This window comes from Aythya fuligula, chromosome 2 (genome assembly GCF_009819795.1).
Source record: "Aythya fuligula isolate bAytFul2 chromosome 2, bAytFul2.pri, whole genome shotgun sequence".
Lineage (NCBI taxonomy): Eukaryota > Metazoa > Chordata > Aves > Anseriformes > Anatidae > Aythya > Aythya fuligula.
In genome coordinates, this window is record NC_045560.1 from 22,912,155 (window position 1) to 22,925,701 (window position 13,547).

General features: G+C 38.1%; 1 protein-coding gene across 8 annotated transcripts in view; it reads left to right on the top strand.

Moving 5' to 3' along the window:
* ADAM22 (ADAM metallopeptidase domain 22) overlaps positions 1-13,547 on the top strand; it is a 134,865-nt gene that overhangs the window by 91,231 nt on the left and 30,087 nt on the right. For all 8 annotated transcript variants that reach the window (XM_032181626.1, XM_032181629.1, XM_032181628.1 and 5 more), the window contains exons 12-20: positions 1,601-1,685; positions 2,147-2,237; positions 4,408-4,459; positions 6,378-6,477; positions 9,938-10,009; positions 10,516-10,608; positions 12,713-12,793; positions 13,067-13,117; positions 13,389-13,452. In XM_032181626.1, the coding sequence (XP_032037517.1) occupies positions 1,601-1,685; positions 2,147-2,237; positions 4,408-4,459; positions 6,378-6,477; positions 9,938-10,009; positions 10,516-10,608; positions 12,713-12,793; positions 13,067-13,117; positions 13,389-13,452 (689 nt within the window). The remainder of the gene's footprint in view (positions 1-1,600; positions 1,686-2,146; positions 2,238-4,407; positions 4,460-6,377; positions 6,478-9,937; positions 10,010-10,515; positions 10,609-12,712; positions 12,794-13,066; positions 13,118-13,388; positions 13,453-13,547) is intronic.

Sequence of the window (13,547 nt, forward strand, 5' to 3'; positions counted from 1 at the left end):
AAAAGCACTATGGCCTGCTTTTTTTTTTTTTTTTTTTTTTTTTTTCCATTGAATGACCTGCATGCTGCAGGATTACTGAAGTGAGTGTTTCAGATCCTCAAAACAGTTTGTCTTCCAGAGAGACAAGTATTACAAGAACTGGGAGGATTTTTATTTTCTCTAAATTTCTAAATTGTTTTGGTAGTAAGATCAATATAGCAAAATACATCCACACAAATAATGGAGAGGTTCATGATATTTTGATCTGCAGGAGACAGGCCAGGTGAATTGCTCTGCTGAGTTCTCATCCCTCTCTGTGGACTGGTTTAGGAGCCTCTATGAATAATTTTAGCCTAAACTCCTCACTTTCACATGACTTCAGTAGGGTGCCAGGATATCCAGCCCCAGTATCCAGCCACTCAGGCTTTTTTACACATGCTTAATTGCTGCTGTCATTGCCTTCCTACGTGAAAAGAACTAGTAAGATCTGCAAGTGCTGCTTGCAGATTTTGGTTTCTGTGTGTCTCAGTTCTGTATCTGTAAAATGGGATTATTATTTTTTTTTTTTTCTAATCTTTCATGTATCTTTTCTGGTGATCTTGTAAGGTCTTTGAGGGGAGTGTTCTCATGAATGTTAGTTGATTAGCTAGAACAAAGAGGGCCCTATCTCTCCCTGTGATTGGACTCTGAATTGCAATGCAATACTAATTCCAGAGTTGTTCATAACGCTATCTCCACTGGTGTTTGAGGTATTGCATTCACAGGCTGCTTTGAAATATCCAATTCTAAAGTTGTGTTCCTGAGTAAGACATGGTTGAGTTGGGAGTAGAAGTCTGACAGCACACTGGTAACAAATGAACGTTCCTGTTTAGCACAATGAGCCCATTGCATTCTGTTTCTTGGTGTTTTTCTGTTTTCCTCTGAGAAAACTGATTTGCATCAGCTTGGCTGGATCACTATGCTGAACTGGTATAGAGGATATTTTGTCTCTGGTAACATTTGTCTCTGGCAATCATTCTTGCTGATGTGGTCAGTATCAAAGGCATCATTAAATTTAGGCTCACAGTGCAGTTGTCCCCTGGATGAGGTCGGCTGCAGTTCTGGGGAGTTTCTACCTAGCTCTGCATCAGGGGGCCACTGACACATCTACCTTTCAGTTTTGCCACATCTGCATTGCCCAACTAGACACATGTCTTTTTTACCAGGCCTCCGTGCATTGTGGCATGGTGGCATGTCTTGTGCTCTGCCTGTAGCATGTGCCAGGGCAGGTTTCAGAAGTCACTTGCTGAAGAAATATGTCAATGAACAAAAGGGTGGTGAGATAGAAAGTAGTCCCCTACCTGCCTTATTTTCTCTTATGTTAGGTAATATGAGAAGGAGGAGGAAAGAAACAGAGAAGACAGTAGAACTTTTCAGGGGTTGATCTGTCATGTGAGGTTTGTGAGTGGTTATCTGTTCTTCCCATTTTGATTTTGGATAGTTAGCAGCATAGTGGTGGCATCTGGCATTTGCAAATGTTGGTTTCTCATTTGGAAATTAGAAAGGTAAATACTGGGATGGGTAGATGCAAAACTCACGGTCTGAGTGGGGTAAACTTCCTTTTCTTTTCTTTTTGTCAAAGGGGAAGTCGATTCCAGAGCAGTCGGAGCGGTGTAGCCCACACTGGTGGAATCTGCTCCTTGCTTAAAGGCGGAGGTGTGAATGAGGTAGGTGTGGGTATTGGTATGAGGAAAAAGTGGTGGAAAATTATCTGCACAGAATTTATCAGTGCAGTTCCTTGAAATATCTTACTGCTGCTTTGCTGCTGTGGAGTTTTAGTACAGCTCTATAAAAGGAATATCTAAATGAAGAATGATATTTGAGTAAAGTTGGATATGGGTTCAAGTACACTTCTCAGCAGATTCTGCAATATTCTGTCATTGACACTGTAATATTCTTGCCATTCACACAATGGCAAGAAACAAGCAGACTTTCTCTTATTTAACTTGTTCATAAGCCAGTGTTTGGTGTTCCTCACTTGTCCATATTCTAGCTGATCTGAAGTAAGAACTACACCATTGTGCATCTTGTTTCACCTTTCATTGCCTTTACATGAGCAAAGCTTCACCTGTGTCTGAGATACTTGTACCTGTCTGATTACTCTTCCTACCTTGCTAATTTCTTTCAGTTTGGAAAGACAGACTTAATGGCAGTTACCCTGGCACAAACCTTGGCCCAAAATATTGGCATTTTCTCAGACAGAAGAAAACTAATAAGTGGTAAGTTGGTTTGCTTTTTCACCCCGTCTTAAGAGAAAATCTTGGAGAATCTTAACAGTGTTCTTTTATATGTTAAAAATGTTTCTCACACTGCCCAGAGAAGCTGTGGATGACCCATCCTTGGGGGTGTTCAAGAACAGATTAAATGAGGCCCTGAGCAACCTGATCTAGTGGGTAGCAACCCTGCCCATGGCAGGGAGTTGGAACTGGATAGTCTTTAAGGTCCCTTCCAACCCAAACCATTCTATGAATAGAATATGAATATACTATTCAGTATTGGAATACTGTTATTTTTCACATAATAACATGAGGAGACACTGACATACCATTGTTTTTTCCTCATGCTGTGATTTCCTCCTGCCCGTAATTGCTGGTAGCACTGGTATCTTCATTTCATTAAAAATAAATCCTGAAGGATGTCTGTCAACATTCATGTCATGGAGATTGATGTCACATTCCCAAACTGAATGTTTGCCATCCTACAATGCAAAGGTAGAGAGACAGACATTTTTAAACCTATGGATTATGATAAGCCACCTCAATCCTGTTATGCAGGTTGTATTTGACAACATCAACAAAGCTTTTTTCACTATTTGCCTTGAATGAAATCCTCTTCTATATGACCCAAATCTCCTGTATTTACCACTCTTCTGCTACCATTTGTCTACTGTAACCTTAGAATTCAACTTCTTAGCTACCCCTGTTTGACTGCATGGCCTTAATTCAGATCTTCCCCCTCCCTTCAAGCACCTCACATGCTCTGCTTCACGTGATACAAAGACCCGGTACATGGCCAGCAATGGAAGATTAGAATGATAACACAGTTTTGAAACTATTTCAATGATGAATTGGAATGCTTAGTTATTGGATCATATGTACTTATGTAAAGACAGTACATAATGCAGAGGTGCATCTGCACGCAAATATTTTTGCAGTTTGCATATTTTTATTTTCACAGAATCACAGAATCACAGAATTTCTAGGTTGGAAGAGACCTCAAGATCATTGAGTCCAACCTCTGACCTAACGCTAACAGTCCCCACTAAACCATATCCCTAAGCTCTCTCTACATCTAAACGTCTTTTAAAGACTTCCAGGGATGGTGACTCCACCACTTCCCTGGGCAGCCTGTTCCAATGTCTAACAACCCTTTTGGTAAAGAAGTTCTTCCTAACATCCAATCTAAAACTCCCCTGGCGCAACTTAAGCCCATAAAGATACTTGGAAATATCGGACAGATGCTCTGTGCTACCTACATCTTCAGTACTCATCTTCTAGCTGCATATAATTAACCTGATATTGGGACAGGGGGAAAGTGAAAATAATAGTGGAGGTGGCTCCCCTTTTTTATGGTTGACCACAGGAGAAGGCCAAGCTTTTGGGTAGGGAAGGAGGAGACACAATTGTTGGGCAGAGCCTCATTTCCTTTCTAATTGTACTATTAAAATGGGAGCAGCAAACAGTTGTTCATGTGTTACAGTAGTGCAAATTGCAGGAACAGAAGGATAAAAAAACATATGTGCAGAGCATATACGTAGAAGCAGGCACAAAGGATAGTTTTGAAAGCAGAGGAGAGGGCTGCACTCTGCATGCCTGGGAGCATGTAGGGAAGGAAGGGAAAAAAGCTGCTGGATCCATCTGTACTGTGTCATATTTACAGTCTGTGTTATCCATTTTTGTGTGCATTATTGTTTGTTTTTTTTTTTCAAGCTAAAATTTCCTCATTCACATTAGCATAGGTGTAGAAGAGAACTAAAAACTTAGAAGATAGATTAAACTGATTTTTTTTTTTTTTTTTTTTTTTTTTACTCTGAACATTTGGGGATCTAATATCATGGCATGGGAGAAGGCAGGAGAGCTGACTCATGATTTGCAAGGGCCAGAAGCTGACATTGCAATTTAGTCTGACTTCATTTAAGGGAAGGAAAGAAAAACAGAACCTAGTTTCAAAGCTTAGGAATGCACAGAATCATGTATTGTTTTTGAAAGAAGGCTTGTCATTGTGCATTGATATACTTAAGTTAAGGCGTGCATAAAGGAGCAATTGATTCTTTTCAATTTAATTGTATTTAAATCTGCAAGTGAGTTGATTACAGTGTGATTTTTGTGATAAGAAACATATTTTGTACTCACAAGACTTAAGATGTAAATTTTACCTTTTTGTTGTCAGGTGAGTGTAAGTGTGAGGACACGTGGTCAGGATGCATAATGGGAGACACCGGGTAAGGCATTCATTAGAGGAAAGTCAAGTCTTACATACAATGACATAAAGCATGAAAATGTTTGCCTTTTGTCTTTCAGTGGACTAGTTTGTGTGGATTAATGTTGCAGGAAGTAAAGTATTACCTGTAAAACATACTTATAATAGACACTTTCAAAGAAATGCATGAATGAGTTAATGAGAGGATATGAGGATCATTAGTTTGTATTGATCACTGGTTTAACTCACTGAATACAGAAGCTCAACAACCAACTCAGATTATTGCAAAGAAGCAGAACCATGTTTCACTTCTTTTCTTCTGTGAATTTGCTGCTGAGTTGTGGAAACAAACAATGACGCATCCGAATCTGTAAAATACCGGGATCAAATTTTTTAATATGTCTCACTTTTAGTGGTTCGGTTGCAGTCTTTCATCTACAGGTTTCACTTTTTATCCTCTAGTTTGTGTAATAACACTAAAAAAGCTTTTGCCATTGGAGGTTTGGTATGCTTATACCCACACATAATATCACTGGGGAGATTTTGATGATGCTTTCCAGTGTGTGTGTGTGTGTGTGTGTGTGTGTGTGTGTGTGTGTGTGTTCAGACCTTAATTCTTCATATTACAGACCTGTCTTCATGCATATGAATTAAAGTATAGTCTACTTTTAGATCCAAACAGTACTCCAATTTTTAAAAAAAATTTCAATCTGACTTGCAAATTTTCACAATAGCTTTTTGGACAGAACAATTTTAAACAACAAAAACAAACAAACAAAAAAACTCATTTAATTGAAAACTCTTTGGAAGAATCTGTTGTGCCTTTTTTTTACCTTGTTTAACTAAAAACAAGGTAGGTAGGATTGTTCTGATTTTTAGTATATTAAAAAGTCAATGTGGTAGTCATTCTTCGGTCTTGTAAAAAGTGATTCCTCATCTAACATTCTTTACATTCTTTATCTGAAGTCCAAACCTTTAAAATAATTAGGCACTTGAAAAAACTACGTATTTATATATAGATTATTATTAAAGGAAGTTAAATTCCACATTCTCTTCAGTATTTAGACCTAAGTCCTAAACACTAGAGATTATGTTTTGCAAGCCATCATTCCTGGTAATGTAGGATTATTTTATGTAGTATTTCTGCTAACATTACTTTTTTTTTTATCCAGTGATGAGCTGATACAGGAAAGCCCTTGAGACTCCAAAATCTGTTTGAAGCATAAGTCATGACTAAGGGCTAAATACAAAGATCACTTAAGTTACTTTGGAAAGAGCTCTTTCCCTGTGGAAAAGATCCATGCAAAAAGATTCTTTGCATCTGTTAAGGCTCATATTGCTTTGAAGTGCACCTCAGATTGGCAATCTGTGCTCAAATGAATTTCATTCAGTGGGGCACAAGAGAGGGAAGCTGAAATGTTAGCTGATGTTCATTAGAAACACGTCTTAAAATGGTATAACTCTATTATAAAAAAAATCTGTGGTCCAAGAGAGCAATTTCATCTAAGAGAGAAATGAACCATAAGCAATCTTTAAAAGGACGCTGTGTGGGTAAGGCAGTTGTAGTCTCTTGTGGTAAGTACAGGAAGAAATAAATGTCTTTCTGAGATCAGGCCCTTTAGTGGAACTGTCCATGTCTGTGAGAACTACACCTTGAGTAATAGGATTTGTGATGTTTGGCATAAAACTTGGGGAAATCTTTTATACTTCTCACTTTTCATGAGCTCTGTGTTGTTGTTAAAAGATGTTTGCCATTTATGAAAATGATTTAAGATTTTAAACTAATTTCAAGCAAATATCTTCACTCTGATGCTGAACAGTGTATTTTTAGCACCTTTTCTAATGTATAACATTATATTTCTTTACAACTACTTTGAAGAAAGAAAATATACTATAAAAAGCACTATAGAAGATAATGCTGCTACCTTATTTCTTTTCAGGTATTATCTTCCAAGAAAGTTCTCCAAGTGTGATATTGAAGAGTATCATGAATTTTTAAATAATGGAGGTGGATCCTGCCTTTTCAATAAACCAACCAAGGTATTAAATGAAACCAAGAAAAATTAAAGTGATAATATTGGGGAAACAAACAAACAAACAAACACGTTAATTTTGAGGTTTTGTTTTGTCTTTACTTTCCAAACTTCCTGGTAACATCTGAGTGAAATTAGCTGATTTTAGTCTGTACTATTTAGGAAATTATATTTAAATCTGTTTTTAATAAGTAGTTTCATATCCAAGAGAGTTCTCACAGGCTCTGATCCCTCATGCAATTTTGTTCTGGATACGGCAAACACAGCATACTGCTGAATTTATTAGCTGAGACTTCAAGTGCCTTGGTAAATTTTTGCACATCTTTAATTTTAATTAACTTTGGACTGTATGTCATTGGCTGTGAATCTCTGGAAGTTGAAGTAAGATTGGTTTTATTTCACATTTGTCTCAAGATGAAGACACTGCAGCAGGGTGTGCACAGCTGTGCATCCAAGTGGCTTTACAGCTGCCATTGTTTACAAATGGTTCTAGTCATCTCCTTCTTGAAGAAGGCAAAGTTTTTACAGTGGCTTTCAGAAGAGATTTTGAGAACTTGGCCTAATGTTTCTGATGCTGGAAGGGGCAGAGCAGGAGAGAAGCAGGGGACAGATGCAATGAAGCTGCTGGGAGGAAGAAAGAGCTACAAAAGCATCAGGACCTGCTGAATGACTGACATGTCCCCTCCAAATTTGTCTTAAAGGATGAAATCAGAGTTCTTTCTGCATGAGTCTTGGAAATTAAGAGAAGTGGGGAAAATCTCTTGAAAGTATTCTCCTTTTCTTTGCTTCTCATGTCTGAACTTTGTCCAGCTAAAGAGCTATATTCATATGAAATGATAAGCTGAGATATATCAGAGAAATAAATACAAAGCAGGGCTAAAGAAACTCCAGCCAAGATGTAAGCACTTACTACAATGGAGTATTTGCAGCAGGGTTTCAGAATATTCCTGCTCCATTTACTGAAGCATATGTTAAAACATACAGTAATCAGGATGATGATCTTGAGTCTTTTCTACATAAACATCATAAAACATCCTCTGTTTAATGGCTGTCTTTCAAAAAACAAAGGAAAGAGGCTAAGGCAAACAGTCCAATGTGGGAAAATGAGTTGGTAGCCAAGATGGTCACAATATAAAAAAGAAAGTCAGTTCTGGTGTGAGCATGTTCCTCCTGGTGTGGCTGAGGAAAAGCATATCTTCTGCCAGCCACAGATTTTCAATAAATTTTAAGGAGAGGAAGAAAATTCATGACATCTGGATAAGCTGTGTTTGCTTATTTCTCAAAGTTTTGCCTCCTTTTCATTGAAGAACATATTAAAAGTGGAGAGAAAGCACTGTGATACATTAATAAGATGTAAGGTTTTCTCACTCTTTAAAATGTTCCTTCATTTTAGAAGTTTGGTTTTTCTCATTTCATTACAGACAGAGAGAGGGATGTTGATGGTTTTATTTCTTTGCTGAGTGGATATTTTCCATAGTGTAATGCTGTTTTACTAGGGCTTGCTTTTGAGATTATGTTCATTTACACATCTGTCACTCTGAAAAATACAATTATTCTGATCTCAATTTAGATTAGTGGCATTTGAATTTTTTTCTAATGACATAGAAAAATGTGAAAGTCAGATGTGGAAGCCAGGGTGATTTAGACTCTTCTATGTACTGTTGTTTGGTTTGTGTTGAATTTATTAACAAAGGATGTCTGTCTAATTCACAAGGCTGTCAAATATAGTTGTTTTCTAGCAAGGGTGGTGAAACACCAATTTATTTCTGCTTTTCAAGAATTACGAGATAAAACTGATGTGTCAAGGTGCGGTGTTTGACAGTGCTCCACTGTAACATCAGCTGTAACCCCAAAATTACATTAATGACTCCTAAAGCAGATTGAGCATAAGGTTTTTTCAAATGAATAGATGAATTATATAATAACTTTTGGGGTTAAGCTATGTATTTTTTTTTCTTTCATTTCATATTTAGTTGCACCTGCATACTGCAACAAATTGGCCCTATGTTTTAAGTCAGAACCCTCTGTTATGGTCATCTACTTGTCTGCATTGTGCAGCACACCTAGAGATACTGAAGAAGTTAAGCTTTCTGGAAAAATATTTAGGAAACAAGCAGTTTTAGCAACTCCTTAATAACTCTGACAGATAATTGCTTGCTTATATTTAATGTAACATTCTACACATGCTTTGCATGCTGCAGTTGAATTTCCATTTCAGCTGGGGGATCCAATAATACCTTTCAGTCAGTGCCACAAACTGGTTTGTGGCAGAGTATGTGGAGTGATGCTCCATCCTGTGGGCTACTGGTAGAAAGGCAGCAGCCAGAGAGAGCCACTCTACACCATGACTGAACTACTTGTGCAGATGGCTTGTAAGCAGAGAGGTTTGTAGAATGATCCTAGTTTAATTTGGAGAACTGTGATTTCAGGCTGTCTTCATGATGCACTTCTTTACCTTCCCATTTATGCAATAAAAGTTACTATTATGTTTTCTTATGCCCAAAGGAAAAAATATATTTTCTTTTCAAAGAATTACCTTTAGAAATCTTAGGAAAAGGGAAATGAAACTGGAAAGAACAGAATATAAGTGTCCATTAAAAGAGCATAGCATGGGTGCTGTGTAAAGTACAGTGAATGAATCTAGCCTCTGGGAAAAGAAAGTACTACTACAAGTATACAAATTGGACAGACAGTGTTCTCAGACACATGATCTGATCTACTTTTTTTTGGGTCGTCCTTTGGGGACCCAGGAATTGGACTTGATGATCCTCTTGGGTCCCTTCCAACTCAGATATTCTATGATTCCATGAATTAGACATTTTAAGGTACAGTTTAGTGGGGAGACAGAAGGGAAAGAGAATAAGGGAAGAAGACTCACCAGCTACACTTTCTTATCTGCCAGAGACACAAGGTTGTGGGAAACTGCTGCAAGTTCCTGACTGTGGTAAAGGAAAAAGAGAAGGAAATAGCATCTGACTGTAGCAAGAACTGACAAAAAATCCCAGCCTCTTCACTCTTCCTGCATTTCTGAGCCATGTGGTGTGGTCCCAAATGACATTCTTTATGATTATTCTTTCTGAAGGCATAGTGCAGGATTCAAACTGACACAGCCCTCGTCACTTGAATTCCAGAATGACTACAACTTCTGTGACAATAATGAAAATGTGATGTTGTTTTACTGTCACACATTTTCTTTCTGACTGTGGCTTCTGCCTGAACTGAATCTGCTGTGAAAATGTCACTCCATTGCAGAATACTCCATGTAACTGCACAACTGCTGAGTTAGGTGTTGTTTGGTCTGCACATTTCATCTGTTTTGTTTATAATCTGCTTCTCCCTGGGTTTGGTACTGTGTTTCAATCAAGCCATTTGTAGTTCTAGCCATATAAAACATGTTGTATGGAAAAAGTGTGACACTGATTTCCTTAGGAGAGACAAGCCCTTTGATTTCTGATTTTGTCCTGCAGCTTCTGGATCCTCCAGAATGTGGCAATGGCTTTGTGGAAGATGGAGAAGAGTGTGACTGTGGGTCGATATCGGTAAGTGCATTGTGCTTAAAATTAGCTACAAGATTCTCCAGGAGATACCCGTGACTGCTCTTAATGTTAAGTGGAGGAAGACAGGCAATGCTAAGGTTCTGGAGCAAAGGATTCATAATTTCTCACCTTTTCCAACATGATTAGCACTTTTATATTTTATCACCACATCAATTTTAAAGAATAATAGAAATAGCTACCTATGCAAAATCAGGCCTTAAAAATTATAAAGTGTATTACTTGATGGAAACATGTCTCTGGTCAGTGTTCAAATGTCAGTATTTAATGACTGATGTTGTGAAATTAGGAAAATGATTTATTGTATTGCACAGCAAACAGCTGTGCAGCATCTTCATGCCCCACAGTACATGCTTTCCTCTGCCTCCAGGTGCCCAGAAGCCTGGTTAAAAATCTGTTTGGGTAGCACACTAAGATAAGATGGAATACGAGAGGTGTGGGGCTTATCTGCTTTTCTCGTGTATTCTGCTACAAGTGTCTGTGTTCCTCAGGAGTGTGCCAGTGAAGGAGGAGAGTGCTGCAACACGTGCACCCTGACGGCAGGCTCCCAGTGCAGCAATGGGCTTTGCTGTCGGAAGTGTCGGGTAAGAGCAGCCTCCAGGCAGCAGCACAGCCAGCTGACTGCAGGCATCACAGCATGTGTGGTTTTTATCTCAGACGCTGTATTTCCTTTTCTGAAAGCTTGCCTTTTAAAACTGTCTGAAAACTGTTTTGTTCTGGGGCAGTTCTCTGCCTTTTAGATTTGGCTTTTTGCAGTAGGGACTCTGGTCAAACAGAGGAGAATCTAAACCTTCCAGTTTCAGATCTGAGGAAGTCCTGTGACATTTCATTAGACATCTTTGTTCAAACATGTTTTGTCTTTATGTCACTCCCATAATGCATGATGCATTGCTCTGGATTTGTCCCTGTGAGGCTGAATGGGAAAATCATACCACAAAGAGCCTGAGAAAAGGATGTGGTTAAAAAAAAAAAAAAAAAGAAAGAAGGAAAGAAATAAAAAAAGATAATCTACCAGAAGCATTCAGAAATATTCATCTAAAAGACACCTGACTTCAATTTCAGTTAGGTCTGCCTGCGTCTCCTTATGTTTGCACTGACTGAAATCCCACCAGATAAAGGGAATCAAGCCCTGTGTAAACCATAGGATATTCTTCCTGATACATCAATAAACAGTAAAACAGATTTAGCCAGATCTTAGCTGTGAGGGAGCACAGCTTAATATGGCTTCAAATAATTGTTGATGCTCATTTAATAATAATGTTAATTATTATTAATGGTGTTAGCATGGTGATGGTGTACTATGTGTGATATTTTTATCTCATCATTTGAGGGTTTCATTTCCTTGGGAGGAACATTAATAATAACTGCAGGCCACATTCTTGACTGTGCTCATCTGAATGTTAAAAAAAGAAAAAGCACAGATAATGCTGGAACCGATCACAGTTGCCTAAGCGCATTCCTTTTTTTAATGTAACAAAAAAAAAATAGCAGATTGCCAGTGTGGGTGAATTTTGTTCAAGTATTTGTCACATGGGCATCATACTAAAGACTCTTGGAAAAAAAAAATATATTTTTTTCCTTTGCAAATGAGACAAGGGCTTGTCTATGTACAGAATGGTGAAGGTGAGCAAATGAGGAGAAGGGCAGATTTTTGTAAAACACATGTCCCTAGGAGATATTAAGCAGGACAGCTCAAAAGCCCTTATACTAGCAGTTCCCATACTCGACATTATCTTCTCCCTGCTGTACCCTGCCTGAAAACAAGAGTGAAAAGGGCTTGCATGCAAACCTTGGTGAGTCCACATCCCAGCATCTTGTAGCATCTCTGACATTATTGCCTGCATTTTTCCAGACAGGTAGGGAGAAGATAAGCTGAAGGTTGAGAAAGTACCAGGGTCTTGCTCTTCCACTGACATGTACTTGCTCACACCAGCTGCAGAGATAGCACTTGTCCCAAACAACGCCCCAGTGCATGCAGATGCAGCAAAAAGTTGCACAACTGCAGAATGATCTGGGTAGCACAGGCTTAAGAAACCTTCCAGGGAAAGTAAGGGCTCTGTAGTATGCCCATGACCATAGCAGCTGCCCTTAGTGGGATGTCTTCCTGCTTTTATAGGTCTTGAGGCTTTACAGTGGCAGTCTTTAACCAGATTGTGAACACATACATGCTCATTGGTACATTTTTCATTGTTAAATATCTGGTGACTTAGAAGCTGGTGTCAAGTCACATGGAATTCAATGGAACGAATAGTTTGTCCTATAACAGGAATGGGGCTTTGTAATAATCACAAGGATTATACGAATAGCTTTATAGTGTTCTTGATCCCTAGATCTTAAGTGAATTCATAAAGAAGGTCAAGATAACTCTGTTTAACAAGTGAAAGAATCACAAAAAGGTGGAATGGCCCGGTCAGAATAATGCCGAAAGCCACTGCAGTGTCAGTGTGATATGTCCCAGGGTCATGGGCCCCAGGACAACACTCATCCTGCTTGTCCCTGAGCTTGATGCACCAGCAAACAGCCTATGGCCTGAGTGGTGCAACATCCCAAATGAGGAAAGGAAAATCTTCCCAATTCAGTCAGCACCTGAAAATTTCCTATTTTTTATTTTAGTTAAGTCACAAAGAAAGTATTGCATTTAAGGCAATGGAGAAACCAAGACAATGACTTTCTGTCCTTTTTTTCCAGTTTGAACCTAAAGGAGTTTTGTGCCGAGAAGCAGTGAATGACTGTGATATTGCAGAGAACTGCACAGGAAACTCCAGTCAGGTGATTTTTATATCTTATATCATAGAGATGAAAAAAAAACACACAAACCAAACCTAATCAACCAACCAACTACACAAACAAAAACAACCTGGTAGTCTTTCAGTCACTATGAATGTTACTGTTTTGTATAGTAAGGTATATAAAAAATGTATTAAATCTGGTGTAAGCCCAGAAGAAAACATGAAAATGAAATAATTTTCCATATGCCATTTGTTGTACACTTCATTTCCAAGCTTGTCTGAATGATCTATTAGTTATTTTCTCTTTCAATAGTGTTCTCCCAATATTCATAAAATGGATGGATATTCATGTGATAACAAGCAGGTAAATACAATTTCAATTTCTTTTACATTCTTACTGCTTTTATGGATTACTTTTTATAGAATATGGCTTGAGATCTTTGTAAGTCACTTGAGACAGTGCTATCAATTTTCCTGAACTTGAGGTGCTGGTCAAATTTTGGAGCTAAGCATTTAAATGAATAGAAAGTAGAGTCATGCATTAGCTGCCTCACTAGAAAAGGTGGCAAGTTAAACATCCTTTTTTGAAAAGCAGCTTATTTGAAGTTTATTCTGTATCTTTTCTTTCTTTTTAGGGCATTTGTTTTGGGGGAAGATGTAAAACCAGAGACCGTCAGTGTAAATATATCTGGGGTGAAAGTGAGTAAATATTAATATTTCTAAGTTGGTTGTTCATACTGCTTGAAAAATTATCTTAAATAAGAAAAATTATGGGAAGAGGCCTATTCAGAATT